The sequence below is a fragment of the Dunckerocampus dactyliophorus genome, chromosome 11 (assembly GCF_027744805.1).
Source record: "Dunckerocampus dactyliophorus isolate RoL2022-P2 chromosome 11, RoL_Ddac_1.1, whole genome shotgun sequence".
Lineage (NCBI taxonomy): Eukaryota > Metazoa > Chordata > Actinopteri > Syngnathiformes > Syngnathidae > Dunckerocampus > Dunckerocampus dactyliophorus.
The window spans coordinates 16,896,508-16,912,776 of record NC_072829.1 but is presented as its reverse complement, the minus strand read 5'-3'; the positions used below and the strand labels follow the sequence as shown (position 1 = coordinate 16,912,776).

Below are 16,269 nucleotides of genomic sequence, written 5' to 3'. Positions count from 1 at the left end.
TCTTTGCATTCCTCATCTTTACAGTGGATGGAATAGACCACATTGCTCTGTTTTTGGTTTGGAGCCTTGTATATTCCGCCTTCTTCCTGCTCAGAGCATTCAAGCCACACTCCTCATGTAACACTCACACGCAGGAAAAGGTGACTGCGTGTGTGTAAAGTATTTGGATGTGCACACTAAAGGCATGTGTGTATGCGCAAGCCGTGAGCGAGTGCCAGCCATTAAAACCACTCGGGCCGAACAACAGATCTTATTCAGTCTACTAGTAATTGAGTACCATATGTGAAGTCCCTTGAGTCCCGAATCAGTAAAATAATTTTTACTTTTTTTTTTTCTTTTTAAAAGACTCGTTCATGATTCACAAATCTCTACTGTCTTGTTCTTTGCACCATCTGATAATATTGTACAAATATAACTGAAATATTGTCAATTGATTTCTCATTCAGATAAAATTGTCTCAGTGGCCATCTCCAGAATGTATAATCAATAAGTAAACTATCCGAATAAGGATGTGTGTTCAAAACAACATAATGATGGTACCTGTGGTGTGTCAGCAGGACGCGGGTACTGGCTGAAAGCCAAGGTCTCCCTATTCTTTCTTTTCTCTTTATGATGGAAGACATGGGCCAGGCTCTGTCCATCCGTACATAGCTCTGTCTGAAGAAATGTCAGCTTCAATTACATCCATGCACGTTTGCATCTTGTTTTCAATTAATTCAAACACACTACTTTGAAAAGACTACACAAAGCAACATCATGGTAGGCTGTGTACACTCTGGATTGATCACCTGTCAATCACACACTCACATTCACACCAATGAGCAATTTTTAGCGTCTCCAATTAACCCATCATGCATGTTTTGGGGGGAAACCAGAGTCTGCAGAGAAAAGTGATTTGCACAGCTTTACGTTTGTCGTGTGCCAGACGTGTGGTGTGAGCAGCTTTGTGATTTAGCGCAGGATGCCCAGCATATCCAACTGTTTACATCATCAAAATTCTTCTACAATCAGTTTCTCTGTGTGAGCGTTGATCATTTTCACAACAGGACGAGCGTTACAAACTGATTTGCTTTATTTTTAGATTTAATAACACTGCACTACTACATTGTCTCACGCCTCAGTTGTATGCTTACAATTTGTAAGAGGTATGTACAGTAGATCAGTGCTTTCTTTGGGGGGCCGGGACTCATGTTCTGGGACCACTGGCAAATGGCAAAAAACTGCAAGTAATTGAGACGGACATAAAAATGTCTGTTTTGACGCAACACAAACCAACAGGAGATCATGAAACCAAACGCCTCCCTCACTCACGGTGCAACCAAAAATAACACAAGTAACATATGTGGAACACACAATGTAACAGCACTACACGGGCTATGCAGGTGTCGCTTACACACTAATATATATGTAAAACAATACTATTTTATACAAATTTTTAACCTTTAAGGCATGCTTTCTTTTGGGGAAGTGTGCATGTGAGCTTCTCTTGACTACTTTCTGTTCAGCTTTAGCAATGTAGCGTAAATAAGATGGGTTTTCTGCCAATAAACGGCCTAATTATTATTATTATTATTATTATGTTTATATGGGAGGGACATTGCATGTTAATGAACATTTCTCTACGTACTGCATTGAAATCTCAACACACCAGATTCTAGCCAGAGGCTAATTTCCATCCGTAGTCCATTTACATATAAACAAACAATATTAAAGCACAGCAATGCATAATGAAACTTACAGTAGACATACATGCACAGCACAATATCTTTCATGTAACTATCACATTAAATTACATCTATATGTACATTTGTACACAATCAGGCCCCTCATGCCCCTTTCCAATATCACACACACACTACATTTTACCTCATTAAAAAGTTACAGGTGGACAAAGGTCTGGTTTGTCTATAAGTAGGGTTGGGCATCGGTTGAATTTGAACAATTCCGGTTCCGATTCCAGGTCCGAATAAGTCCAATTCCTGATTTCGATGCTTTTTAGAGGCAGGGTCATAAAGTTTTGCATGGTTTAAATGAGGACACTAACCAGAGTTATTTTTGAATGGAAGGTCTGAACTTCTCCATTAATTGTTTAATGATATGAAATATGTACTGTGTGTCTATCTATCTATCTATCTAGATAGATAGATATCTATCTAGATAGATATCTATCTATCTAGATAGATAGATAGATAGCCCCAGACCATCACGCTACCACCACCATATTTTACTGCTGGTATGATGTTCTTTTTCTGAAATGCAGCGTTACTTTTCTGCCAGATGTAATGGGACACACACCTTTCAAAAAGTTCAACTTTTGTCCTGTCAGACCACAGGATTTTCCCAAAGGTCTTGGGGATCATCAAGATGTTTTCTGGCAAAATTGAGACGAGCCTTAATGTTCTTTTTGTTCAGCAGTAGTTTTCGTCTTGGAACTCTGCCATGCAGGCTGTTTTTGCCCAGTGTCTTTCTTATGGTGGAGTCATGAACACTGACCTTAACTGAGGCAAGTGAGGCCTGCAGGTGTTTGGATGTTGTTGAGGGGTCTTTTGTGACGTCTTGGCTGAGTCATTGCGGCGCTCTTGGCGTAATTTTGGTTGGCCGGCCACTCGTGGGAAGAGTCACCACCGTTTTCGCCATTTGTGGATAATGGCTCTCACTGTGATTCGCTGGAGTCCCAAAGCTTTAGAAATGGCTTTATAACCTTTTCCAGACTGATAGATCTCAATTAAGTTATGTTTTAACAAGGGGGGGGCAACCACTTTTTCCACACAGGGCCATGTAAGTCTGGATTTTTTTTCTCCCTTAATAAAAAATTTCATTTAAAAACTGCATTTTGTGTTCAGTTGTGTTTAATATTTAAATTTGTTTGACGATCTGAAACATTTAGATGTGACAAACATGCAAAAAAATAAATCAGGAAGGGCAAACACTCCCACACCACTGTATGTATGTACGGTATATACCTGTATGTTAAAATATAAATATCAAAGGACAACCCTGACTTAAATAGACAAAGACAAGTAGATAAGAGAAACATTAACTTTCATTATTATTTATTTATTATTATTATTATATTTATTATTATTGTAACACTGGTTTATTTGGTCTCAAAAAATGTTAACATCTTTGAGCATCAATTTGTAGGACAATAAACATTTCAAAATGCACCTGCATTGTTTTGTGACTCGGTTAAATAAAAACATATGTGTGTCCAGTCATATTTTTTCATTGTAGTTTTCTTAAAATTAATGTTGAAATCCATTCTTGTCTAATTCTCATGGGTCCAATGTCGTGCATCGTCTCGTGAGTTGGGTGTCTTGTGACGCCCCTCGTAAACAGTAATAAAGTATATAAACTAAGCTAGATATTGGTGCCCATTTCAGTGCTAAATTAATAGTTACTACAGTATTAATATACTTCTTACTAAATTAATAGTTACATAAATCCCTCATTTATCATGGTTAATTGGTTCCACACCCGACTGTGATTAGTGAATTTCCACAAAGTATGATTCTTTTTATCTAGCAAATATTTTCATAGTAGACCATAGAAACCTGTTTACGACCTTGTAAATATGTTTTTTTAAATGTTATTAGAGCACTCTATGCATGAAATAACATTCCTATAGTCACCTTTACAATCGTATTACCCAATATAGTAGACATAAGAGAAAATAAGTCATTTAAGATGTAAACAATACTTGTGCTTGTATGTGTTGCAATAAATGTGTTCCAGACGTGTGGACAGGAAGTGACATCGGTGGTATTGAGTTGTGCTTTGGCTGCATTACGACCACAACGGCATTCCGTGTTATTATTATTTGCCTGTTGTGAGATAATTCCAAACTACAATAAAAGCCTGTTTTCCAGCGATCAAGTCAGGTGCATTTGTGCCTCACCGAACATTACAGTAACTTAACTAGTGACACCTAGTGACCAGTGTAGAATACAACATTTCATCACCGTATTATTGCGTCTTTTGAGTGCTTTCTATTTTTGTGTTTTAGTTCATTTAGCCATTTATATGCTTAGAAATACTTACTTTCAGCAAAAACTATGTAAAATGTACTTAAATTGTGCATTTTTTAACTAATGGGCCATATTCAACAATGAAACAGCATGATTAATTAGTATATTTTTGAAAAAACGTGATAGAGTGAGGCTGCAAAATTCAAAATGCAATGTGGTGAGTGATGACTGTACTATTACCTTAGTGTTAGTTACTATTAATTTTGTAGTTACTATAAATTTTGTGGCACTGGTATCGGGTAATAGCCAACTGATAATCAACCCTAGTTTTGTTCAGACGAAAAGGATTCAAGGACTAGCATCCTCATAAATACCTGGAGAGAAACATCAGGACATGGCGGAGGTGTTTTCAGACCAGCCAAGTGGGAGACTGTTGGAAAAACTGCAACCAGCTCCACCATATTGCCGACAACTTCATTGTCTGGAAGACAGAAGCCCAGCCGTATCAGTGCACATGGTGGTGTTTGGAGCAATGTTGAGTGTGGTCATACACTTGAAGGTGAGTTCTGATTGGCTAAAGACATCAAGAAAGGGAAAGGAAGTCCCCTTGTGGGCTGCAGGATCCTCAGGAACATAGATGAGAAGAGGTACTCGTGTTGCCACATCAAAGTTTGAGTATTTAGCCCATTCACCATGCTCGCCCAGTGACCAACCTGAAGGGAAAGGGAAAGAGAAAAGTTTATCTCTGCTGGAGAATGTATTCAAAGACTTACAATGCATTTTAGTTACATCAAGAACAGTGGCGGAGCCACTTATTTTTCATTGAGGTGGCCAAAGGTGAGACCATTACTCACATAAGGGTGGCAATAAGTTGACACCTCAAATGTCTAAATGGCCAGTGAGTTGGCCGGAGAGTGACGGCCACCCCGTAGTGCCGCCACTGGTCAAGAATCTTGGTTTTGAAAATAATATAATTAATGTGAGCTTTACTTGTGTATTAACTTGGTTTGGGAAGGAGTCAAACAAAAGATGTGATGATTACTGATGCATCAACACTGCCCTCTAGTGGTAGATATTTCATTGAGGGTGTTTACTGTAGCGACAACTCACCTACATAATGCTTCATGTGACTGTTGAGACTTTTTGTGAAATTACCAAGCAATGCAAAGCATCAGCCATGTTGTAACCTCACACACAAACTATGTCCAAAAGCATTAACCATGATCAGAGGTGAAGACCACGATTGTGCTCTGAGCCAGCCCCAGGGTATCAAGTGCACTTAGCAGACGTCCAACCTGAGCATCCATGTAGGACACAGCAGCGTAGTAGTGCTGACGGATACGAAGCTGGAAGACAATGACCCTCCTTAGTGTTTGAAGAAGAGACACAATGTGATCATGTACAAAAGACAATACTTGAAAGTCTTTAGGAATTGGTCCGTAGGGGAAGCTGATGTTGAGCTTTTGGACATCGTCTCGCTTCCTAATGTCTGTCCAGGGGTTGTAAGCCACAGGTGGAAGGCGTTTGGGAATATCTGCGTCAGGGGCCACAGTCATTTCTTCTAGAGGATAGAGACGCAGGTACTCCTGTAATGTTTAGAAAAACAGCATAGAACTAAAAAAAAAAATAATTTTTTTTTTTAAATCCACAAATGTTTATAGTATTACTTGAAGTATTTTATGGTTCTTATTTGCATGTATGTGGTTTCAGTGTTTCCACATGTATTTACCCGTTGACTTAACCAGAAAGTATTATAATACAATGTAATATTACAATTCAATCCTAACTATTGTATTTCCAGTGGATCATCAGTGCGCACTCATGATTCAGCATTTGCGGCCCCTCAAAGTCACATATTTTTAGTAAAAAAAAAACCCAAACACATCTCATTCACCATAGGTGGGTAATTTATAAATATGTGATAATGCAGGTCAAATGTACAGCATACATGAACCACTGTTAAAAAGGCCACAATTTCTACATGATTATGTCCTTACGCTTCACTTTTTTTTTTTCCATCAAGCGTCAAGATTTCGCACTTTGTTCAGCACCCCGTGAATTGCACCATAGTTTCTGTGAGATGCAAAGGTGAATCATATATACTGTACACACACACAGTAATCCCTCATTTATCGCGGTTAATTGCTTCCAGACCCAACCATGACAAGCGAATTTCTGCGAAGTTGGATTCTTATTTATAAACACAATATTCTCGTAGTTTGCTCATAGAACACCTGTTTACACTCTTCTATAATATGTTTGTTAACATTACTAGAGCTCTGTAGACATGAACTAACACCCCTATAGTCATCTTTACACTCATTATCCAATACAGTGGACATAATAGAAAATAAGTCATTTAAGACAAATAAGACTTGTGTGCTTGTGTGTGTTGCGGTAAATGTGTTTCGGTGCTAGGGAAGTTGAGTGGGGGGGCAGACAGGAAGTGATGTTGGGGTTTCAAGAGTTTTATCTTGGGGCCAATAGCACTCATAATAAATAAATTGAAAAATTTACACTTAATACATGTGATCAGTATCGGCCGATCACAGTCATGGATGATCGGTATTGAAACAGGCAGAATAAAACCCAGATCGGAGCAAACCAAATTTTAAATGCATTTTAAATATTTATTTTAATATATATTGTGTATAATCCATGTCCATGTCCATCTCCATTTGCTTAATTTAAGTTATATGATGAAATCAGTTTTTTTGTCATTAAGGATGGGTCAGATACACTTATTAAGCTTGTTAAATTGATTAATGCGATTGCTCCTCCCACAAGTTGATAAATGTTGGCTGCCAAACAACTGGACTGGCCAGTGTAGCCCGCCTGTGGACAAGAACAGGGAGGAGGAAGCATCATTCATGAGCGGGGAGAACCAGGGAAGTACAGCCAACTCGGCCTGGCCAGTGAAGCTCGCTTTAGGACGTTACAGTGAGATAAGTGTCAACCGTTATGCCAATCACAGTGCAGCTCTTGGGGGCGCTTGAGTCCAGCGCGTTAAGTAAAATCAAAAGGATAATTCAGATCATTCTGAAATGAGATGTTTTTTGTTTTTTTTACAATTTTTGTGCAGCCTTAATAGCAAGGCATCTGGATTCTGCTTCTGGTTTTTAGTAATCGTACAAATGATGCTTAAGGCAGCACAACACACCAGAAACTCCAGCAGCTAATATAAAAATGAGGTGTTGTTGACGTTACCAATATGTAGAAGAGATAATCACATGATGTACCTGCGGTACCCTGAAAGGAATGTGAGGTTTGTGAAAGCCCACAGCCAGGAAGAATGGAGCACGATCCTCAACCCGAGTCTTCAGTAGCCTCACCGCCTCATCGGCACTCTCCATGTCAGGGAGTGTTCCTCCGGGCTGCTCTGTGACATTCACTGCACACAGCAGGTTGGCATGGAGGTGACCATCCTCTCCTTTACACATCTGGAAACAAGGTTTGCGTACATATTTAGGAGGTTTCTGCGCATGTGCATTTAAAAAAGAAAAAAATCATTGTTGGCTTAAATGACCAGACCCTGAAGTCCCTATGCACCTGTATTGTGTAAATTGAAGCTGGACTGAGTTAGTCAGCTATCACTAATAGATCGTCTACTACATATTGTCTGCTGACATAGACAAAGTAGAAATTGTCAAAAGTTATGAGAAAGGGTTAGTTTCAGTATAGAGGTTTCACGTCTGATTCTGTAGTCATCATCAGGTCTTACCCAAGATAATAGGATTTTTGTGCGTGCTTCAACATATTACAGTTCCCCCCGGTCGTACCTTCTCTTTTTCAAATTTGAATGAAGCAGGGTGGTATGCAGGGATGGACCAGCTGTAAGGGAAGTCATCCGTGTGGTTCGAGGCAATTCCTGCAGATACAAATAACAGTACAACAATTGTTGCAACAGGAAGAACACCTCAGATTGTTCTTAAAACTATGTGCAAGATCATGTTAATTTTCTCACCAGGGTGAAAGACTTTGCCCACAGACATGGTTATGTAACCTGTTGATTTAAAGTACTGTGGAAGTGTGGTATAGTTTCCAGAATGAACTCTCCAGTAGGAGTCGAAATCATACAGCCTAGTTGTATCTGGTCTGCGACTTGTTAACATGGATGTGCGACTAGGAGCACATACAGCTTGCTGCAAAAGACAGATTTGTTTATAAAATCAAAACCTGCATGTTTAAAATAGCGACATTATCTTACCTGTGCATATGCATTGAGGAAAACATGGCTTTTGGATGCCAGTTGGTCAATGTTTGGTGATTTTACTATTGAGTCTCCATAGCAGCCCAAAGATGTCCTCAGATCGTCAGCAATTATGAAAAGGACATTCTTCCCCACTAAATGCAGAGAACCAAAGAAAACTTGTTACACCAACTTCAAAGAACTGGATAAAATCTCAACCTTTAAAATGTGATAAGAGGAAGTGACAACCACCACACAAGCCTCAGTGTCTTACTTACCACAGCAGCAAAGTGGATAACATGCATCAGTTTATTACCAATCACTGCTAATAAATTACATTAAACACTTGTACTGGGTGCCTCAAAGTCAAATATATGACATTGTTGGCAGTTATTTGTAACATTCGCATATTTTATTATTAATAATATAATGTTACAAACTTTGAAGGGTTACCTTTTGTCGCACCGACAGCAAGCACGGAAACTATGACGAGCAGACATATTTGGGCAGAAATGTACATGTTAAAAGGACGTCAAAATAACACGTTTAAAGCGGCATTTAGATAAAGTTAACATTAAACAGCCGTCAGAGCCAAACGCCAAACTTTGTCACTGCAATTAAGCATCGCTACTCTTACTCTTAAATAGCTTCCTCTTGTTGGGAAGTGCCGCGTTTTCATTGGTCCATCCCCGTATAGCCCCGCCCACAAACAATAAGTCTATTAGCTAAATAAGGTGTCAATCACTTTAACGCTAGTAGCTGTCAAAGATTGACACATGGGCGGTCTTAAATACGTTAGTTAATACTTTTGATTTGGGTTCCATATGGATAATAAAATTGTGTATTAACATGACCGAGTAGGGGGGAAAACTGGGTGGTTATTATTAAAATGAATCAACAAGACAATGTACAGTAGTTGGAATTGAGAAGACCATACACTTTGTATATATTTTTTATATATTACATAGTTCTAGTTTACCAGGTTTAGTTTTTTAAGACTTGGTCATAAGTTGGATTTGTTGTGAGCAAGAACACTACTGTATAGTTGAATACGCCTGTATGTGCCATGGGGCAGAAAGTCCGCCATGATGGTGAGCAACAGCGGTACTTTTATACTCTGAGGCGAGTATAAAAGTTATACGCTGTGCGTCCATTTTTATGACATGGATGAATGTTATTTACTGAACACAATGAATTTATATGTATATATAAATGTGTAAAAATCCATTGTATTGCAGACTTAAGACCTACATGTAGATGTCAATTCAAAAAAATCTGAGCAGCAGCATGACAGAAACTTTTACCTTCTTTGACTTTTTTTCCTTCCTTAGAGTGTTACCAACGCTTAACAATCAACATACAAAATAGTAATATTTATATTATATGGATAATTAACTGGAAGTATTTGCACAATGTAACATTTATTTCAGTAGTGGCATTGTTAAGACTCTTGGTAGATTTAAGCCAAAATCATCATTACTGACGTGTCATGAATTCAACGAATCACCCAGTCCCAGATAAGCAAATTAGCTTTACAAAATATACACAAAGTATTGTCCACTGTCCTGTTTATTTACAACAACCAGTGTAATAAATCTACAACATTATGACGAAACATGCCCGTCTTTGTTTTTGGGGAACTTGAAAAATTACAAATCTGGTCTTTTGGACAGTCTATTAGCTCAATTGATGGCTGGGCAGTGTGCTGATGACATATTTATAATGCAATGTTTCTGGATTCTGCTCACCATCATGTCGGCCAAACCTGCGCATACTACGGAAGTGGATGCCGAGTTGCCAGACCTATTCAAGTCTAATGTCCCTGGTTGTGGGTACCTAGTGAGCAGTCATTCTATTATAAACAATCTCTGGACAGTGATAAAGTGGCGTTAAATATGGCGGATGTTTCAGCTAAACGTCAACGAGATCCCGAGGCAACAAATGAATCATCTAATCAAACGAAGAAGGCGAAGACAGACTGTGAAACTGCTCGGGGAGATAATGGAAACGGAACAAATGCCCTGTCTGGCTTTCAGACCACCATCGTGTTGAGTGATTCTGCCAGGGAGAAAACCATCTTCGTCCATGGGAAGGTAGAAAATGTGTACACTTTGTAACAATGATTAGAATGTATTGCTAATTCCTAACGTAATTGCACCCGTATGAAGACCAACTGAAACGGAATGAAAGTTAGGTTTGAATTTTCATTCAAACGACTATCAGTACTTTTGGCTTTGAATGCGGACTTCCGGTATGATATTTCAAAATACTAGTCTGTCACCGCCTGAATGAAAAATATTCCATAATAATCCAGTCCTGTTAAATTGCAATTTGTGCAACACAAATTGGCTTCCGATTCGGCACGTCTAGGAAAATTTAAGTTGGAATTGACGTAATGAGTAGTGCGAGTGTTTGTCCTGATGGTCGGTTTTGTGAAATGTGAAAACATTTTCGACATTTTAAGTTAAACATTGCCTTTACCTGAATTTGTGACACTTTTATGAATTCGTGAATATGCAATAAAGTCACATTTAGACTCTTTTTTTTAAGCGCTTAGTCCATATTAGACCCGGTCCACTTCGAAAACAAATTTTTCAAATCTGGACAGGATTAATCCACAGAATCCAAAGGTTCATAAAAACACGGTTTGTGATTTGTGAAACCTTTATTGCATTTTCACAAATAGAACAAAGGTGCATTTTTCTATGTTTTTAACCTCTAACCCGTATTAGACCTGGTCCACTTTGAAGACCAGTAGACCTAGACCTCTCAAATCTGGACTGGAGTAATATACAGACCTTCAAGGTTCATAAAAACCCAGTTTGTGATTTGTGAAACCTTAATTTCAGATGTGAAAATCCAATAAAGGTACATTTCTCTGTTTTCAACCTGGAGTCCATATTAGACCTGGTCCACTTTGAAAACCACTAGGCTTAGACTTCTCAAATGTGGACTGGATTAATGTACAGACCCCAGAGGTTCATTAAAACACAGTTTGTGATTTGTGAAACCTTTATTCTATTTGTGAAAATGCTAGGAAAGGGACATGACCTCAATATGATCCCTCAGTAAGTAACTTGGTCAGTACCCTTTTTGTACAGCAGAGGCCGTCATTAGTGCATAGGTGTATGAAAAGGCATTGAACATACAGTATATGGCTATCACCAGAAGAATATCATGTTACAATGGTGGGTCTTCTGCTGAGTGAGGGGATCTGGGCCACTCGGAAGATGTGTGTGTACAGAATGTGTCTTAGCACAGAGAGAAGATTTAGGATGACAGCAGTATGGTACCTTGTGTGCAAAACTGACTCCTTTTAAGGCTGGGGCCAAACTTGACAACACTCGGTGGTAGCACACGGAAGGTCATTTTCACAAATGGAATAAAGGTTTCACAAATCACAAACTGTTTTTATGAATTATTGGGGTCTGTAGCTTAATCCAGTCCAGATTTGAAAAGTCTAAGCCTTGTGGTTTTCAAAGCGGACCAGGTCTAATATGGACTACAATTTGAAAACAGAGAGAAATGTAGCTTATATTGCATTTTCACAAATTTTACAAATCACAAACTGCATTTTTATGAATGTGTGGTGTCTGTAGATTTATCCAGTCTAGATTTCAGAAGGCTAAGCCTAGTGGTTTTCAAAGTGGTCTTATCTGGATTAAAGGCTGAAAACATAGAAAAATTTACTTTTTTTGGATTTCTACTAATAGAATAAAGGTTTCACAAGTCACAAACTTAGTTTTTATGAATCTTTGGGGTCTGTAGCTAATCGAGACGTGTGAGTGGACTGCATATTAAATCGAATAGGGGGCTGGCGAATCGGAAGCTAACTTCAGCGTCGTCATCAGTATGCACAGTACTTATTCTAACTCATTTTAATGGTTAAAACTGAATGCTGTAATTTGACATGTCTATTCATGGAGAGATCACTGCATTCTTAACATAAAATGGTGTCTGGGTTGCTCACATAATCAACAGCTTGCCGATCAGAACGCCGTGGTCATCCTGGAGAAGACTCCCATCAGAGAAGACGCCCTGGCTGAAATCTTCACCGCTTCTACTCTGAAGTTAGAGATGAGGAATGACATCTACAGCACCTATCGTCTCCAGGCTCCACCACACCTCAATGGTAGGACGAGACGGATAACTGGCCAAGAGGAAATATGGATGACTTCTTTGTGATTTTAGAGATCAAGGCGACAGTGGTGTGTCCAGCTACTGAGAAGCATGTGAATAAATATCAGCGTCGGGAGAGTTTCCTGGTGGAGGAGACTGCAGAGGACTACCAGTCCATCACTCTGCCTTACATCCAGAAGCAGAGTTTTAGTGTGCAGGTCAGTGTCTGTTTCAGTACTTTGTTGTGTACAACAGGTTTTTGACATCATCTTCACTTCTTAGTGGGTATACAACATCTTGGACAAGAAGGCAGAGTCTGAGCGGATAATGTTTGAAGATCCCGACCCAAAGCTTGGTTTTGTCCTCCTTCCAGATTTCAAATGGGACCAGAAACAGGTCAGACTTGGTACTTGTAATCAGATTTTTGTGTGTGGAATCTTGTACACTTGTCCTCTGAACAGCCCACAGATAACTCAAACTGTTTCCCTGCAGCCAAACTTAATTGTGGCGGGCCACCACAAATAAATGAATGTAAGGGAAACACTGCTATACTGTATGTCCTGTTGATGTCACGATGCTCAGTAGTAAGAACTTCACATGGAGAGGTGCTCTTGTAATGGATTTTATAACATTGTGTAAGTTTACTTGATCCTGTCCTCCTTCAGCTGGATGATTTGTATTTGATCGCCATCACACATCAGAAAAACATCAAGAGCCTGAGAGACCTGACGTCGGAGCACATACCACTGCTTCAAAACATCTTCCAGAAAGCAAGGGTGAGGCCACACCGGCTTTATGGGAGTACTTATGACCTTATTGTGTTGTGACACAGATCTCTCTGTGTGTGCCAATAGGAGGCCATTCTCAAGCGCTACAGTCTCCCAGCCAGTAAGCTGAGAGTCTACCTGCACTACCAGCCATCTTATTACCACCTCCATGTCCACTTCACCAAGCTGGGCTATGACGCACCAGGCTGCGGTGTGGAGCGTGCACATCTCCTCGCAGATGTCATCCAGAACCTTCAGGCTGACCCTAATTATTACAAAACAAGGACTCTCTACTTCCCCCTGCGGGCAGATGATGGGCTGCTCAGTCAGTTTAAGGAAGCTGGGAGATTGTAACACTCCATATGCTTGTGACAAGCTAGTTTTTGTATATCCATTGTTGGCTTTTACATATTTTCTTTATCAGTTGTGATAAGAGCCGAGTAATTTTTAGCTACAAACAATTTTATGTGAAAAGTGTATTTTTTGTGTGACAAGCAAAATCAGTGAATAAATGATTTTTGTACCTCTTTTCTACGTGTATTTTAAACATGCTAAGCTTTCAAAATTACACAGTGGTATTTGATACAAGTTCAAGCCTGACTGATGATTGAGTTTTTTTCAAGCATAATTTTAACATATACTGTAAATCAAAATCACTGAAATTCCATATTATACTTCTATTTCTAAATGTATTTACATACACGAGGTCTGTGTTCATGTTGACATCCAGTAGTAGAGTTTATAGTAATCAGAAAATCGGCTGGATATGTTTTGTCTATGGATTTAACTATAACTTTTTATACATGTAACATTATCAAGGTTTTTTGTTTTTTTTACTTTTACTACCAAGTCTTTAGTTATTGTGGTTAGATGTCATGTACAAGTAGTGAATCAAGCAATATCTTGATATTAATAAAAATCTGCCTCACCTTTTGACATTGTGCCATAATTAATTAAATACTTCTAATAAAAAGAAAAATCAGTAAGCAATAAATCCAAGTACAGAGAGCTGTGTTTCCATGACCTAACACTAGATGTCAGTGTTACATCTGAATGAAGGTTTAACCATGTTTGTTGTGCAACAATGTCAACTCCCTGTTCCTCCTATGCGAGAAAATAACCTTTAATATTATAGAAACATATTTCATATTAAAATAATTGTACAAATAACCTATTATATTGCTCTACCGATTCAAGTTTCGTAGGGTTGCATGACAGCAAGTCACTTTAGTTAATAGTAAATAGTGTATTTATTATTATTATTATACTGATTTAAACGTAAAAGGTACATACGCGTATATTTTATTGACAACTGTGCATCTTTTTATGTTCAAAAAGTGAGCTGGGCAGTGCTTTGCGTTGTAATTACGATGCCTTTAGGTGATGCTTCGTGAAAATGAAGCTTCCATTGGCTCCTCAGCGAAAAATCCAATACAAACTTTCTGATTTTTATAATTTAATTTCAAGAGACTTCTTCAAAGGTATGTCACAGACCTGCACACATAAACAGCACGGTGCGGAGATGGGTTTCGCGTTTCTTCACATATTTCCGAGCAGAGCATGAACGCAACGAGAGAGAGTGGAGGACGCTGGGCAGGACTGAGACAAATAATCCAATCATTAGTCCACCAACATCGCCGATGTCTTGGTTTCAGTCTCTGAGAGATGACTTTATTCTGAGGCCGTTTGAGATCCGGGAGACACGGTAAGTACTCCTGGCTTGGCCAACTTTGGCTTTGTTTTGAGCGCTGATGATGAGGTGATTGGTGATCGATACGTGTGCTTTGTAGTTTGTGCATCCGTTCAAGTCAGGACGCGTGACTTCTATGTATTTTATGATCTGTGGAGAGACTCCACTGGAAATCCATACTTTTATCTTGGAACAAAGGACTTTTGCATGCATATTTGCAAAGACTACTCTACCACTTGTATGATGGAAGCCTAACTTCTGACATAGTTATTGTCATTTAATTTAGGCTCCTTCCATCCCTAAAGGTGAATCATTGTTCATGTCAAAATGTGACAGATCAGTGTGACAGTGTTTGATAGACAGGTCAAGGGCGGTCCAGATTATCCAGTTATCTTTAACTGTGAGGGAACCACTATCATCCTATAACAAACACTGATTATCAACGCTATCATGCTATTATTGTGTATGTGATCTAGGTCCTTGGATAGGTCCCGTGTTTTATGCCAGACATGGCAAACTACGAGTGTAAATGCACAAACGAAAAAAACAAACACCATTAAACACACGCAAAGGGGAAAATGCTGAAAATTAAAAATATAGCAGTCAAATAAATTCTACATGATCTCAAAAAATGCAAAAGAAAAATGCTGCAATTGCCAAAACACACACAAAGCACTAAAACAACCGTATGAGAGAAATGCTGCAGGTTGTGGCGCGGAGAACTGTCAGGGGCGGCTTGAGAGGCAGGGAGCACTTTCAAACTGATCGTACTCAACATGCAATTTGACTCTTGAATATGCTTGTATGCTTCACAGCTCTCCATTTTGTTGGATTTTCCTGGTTTGAGTTTCAAGTTCAGTCTGTACAGCAGGGGTCACCAACGTGGTGTCTGCGGGCACCAGGTAGCCCCCCACGACCACCTGAGGCGCCCTCAAGCCTGCTTTCCATTCAGCTTTTCAGTTAATAATGTGAAAACACTAAAAAGAAATGCATTCTGACAAGCAAAATGTGAGTTGTGGATACCAGCATGTTCTTAATGTTCTGGTAAAACAAGCATATTCGGTTTGTTTGGGTTGAAATAAGCTATAAAAATAATTGTTCCAAAAATGAGTAGCTCTTGGCCATTTTCATTTTGTAAAAGTAGCTCTCACAAGAAAAAACGTTGGTGACCCCTGCTGTACAGACCCCTCGCTCTGTTGCGGTTCACCTTTTGCGGAGTCGCTGGTTTTTTTTTTGTGCTTCTTTTTTTTATTATTATTACAGCTTATGCTGTTACAGGCCAAGCCTGGCCCTTTAAGAAGAATTGCATTGTGGGAATTTGACTCTATCTCTTCCCTCTTTTGTCTGTCTGCACCGCCCATAGTTTTCTGCGTCCTGATTGGCTGCAGGCCATTGTCAATCAATTTCCTTCGCGCCGTCCTGCCATGCCTCCTGTGTCAGCGCTAGCTTGCTTGCTTGCTTACTAGCTAGTAAATGAATCTTCGAAATGTGAGAAATGTGAGAAAATCTTATTTCCTGTCTCTGTAAAGTGTATAA

The 16,269-nt window shown here is 39.1% G+C and overlaps 3 protein-coding genes across 16 annotated transcripts in view; 2 read left to right on the top strand and 1 right to left on the bottom strand.

The window, feature by feature from the left end:
• The window catches only part of ids (iduronate 2-sulfatase), a 39,147-nt gene extending 30,344 nt beyond the window's left edge, over nt 1-8,803 (bottom strand). For all 9 annotated transcript variants that reach the window (XR_008572989.1, XR_008572988.1, XM_054793064.1 and 6 more), the window contains exons 1-10: nt 8,611-8,803; nt 8,176-8,312; nt 7,933-8,110; nt 7,748-7,836; nt 7,208-7,408; nt 5,384-5,554; nt 5,188-5,314; nt 4,520-4,681; nt 4,343-4,449; nt 541-657 (exon numbers count right to left, since the gene is read on the bottom strand). Coding sequence is in view for 7 of the 9 variants with exons in the window: in XM_054793064.1 (XP_054649039.1) it covers nt 541-657; nt 4,343-4,449; nt 4,520-4,681; nt 5,188-5,314; nt 5,384-5,554; nt 7,208-7,408; nt 7,748-7,836; nt 7,933-8,110; nt 8,176-8,312; nt 8,611-8,677 (1,356 nt within the window). In the remaining 2 variants the exon portion in view is untranslated. The remainder of the gene's footprint in view (nt 1-540; nt 658-4,342; nt 4,450-4,519; nt 4,682-5,187; nt 5,315-5,383; nt 5,555-7,207; nt 7,409-7,747; nt 7,837-7,932; nt 8,111-8,175; nt 8,313-8,610) is intronic.
• Nucleotides 8,804-9,956: 1,153 nt separating this feature from the next.
• dcps (decapping enzyme, scavenger) lies at nt 9,957-13,961 on the top strand. The gene is made up of 6 exons (XM_054792255.1): nt 9,957-10,250; nt 12,139-12,289; nt 12,349-12,494; nt 12,559-12,672; nt 12,942-13,052; nt 13,131-13,961. Exons 1-6 carry the CDS (start codon nt 10,053-10,055, stop codon nt 13,395-13,397), a joined length of 987 nt encoding a protein of 328 aa, XP_054648230.1. The 5' UTR covers nt 9,957-10,052; the 3' UTR covers nt 13,398-13,961.
• A 653-nt stretch (nt 13,962-14,614) lies between these two features.
• zgc:66433 (uncharacterized protein LOC321250 homolog) overlaps nt 14,615-16,269 on the top strand; it is a 64,240-nt gene continuing 62,585 nt past the window's right edge. For 2 of the 6 annotated variants that reach the window (XM_054791335.1, XM_054791334.1), the window contains exon 1: nt 14,669-14,748. In XM_054791335.1, the coding sequence (XP_054647310.1) occupies nt 14,684-14,748 (65 nt within the window). In that variant the 5' untranslated portion in view covers nt 14,669-14,683. Of the gene's footprint in view, nt 14,749-16,269 lie in introns of all 6 variants that reach the window. The other 4 variants (XM_054791340.1, XM_054791342.1, XM_054791344.1 and 1 more) reach the window with 4 other exon arrangements.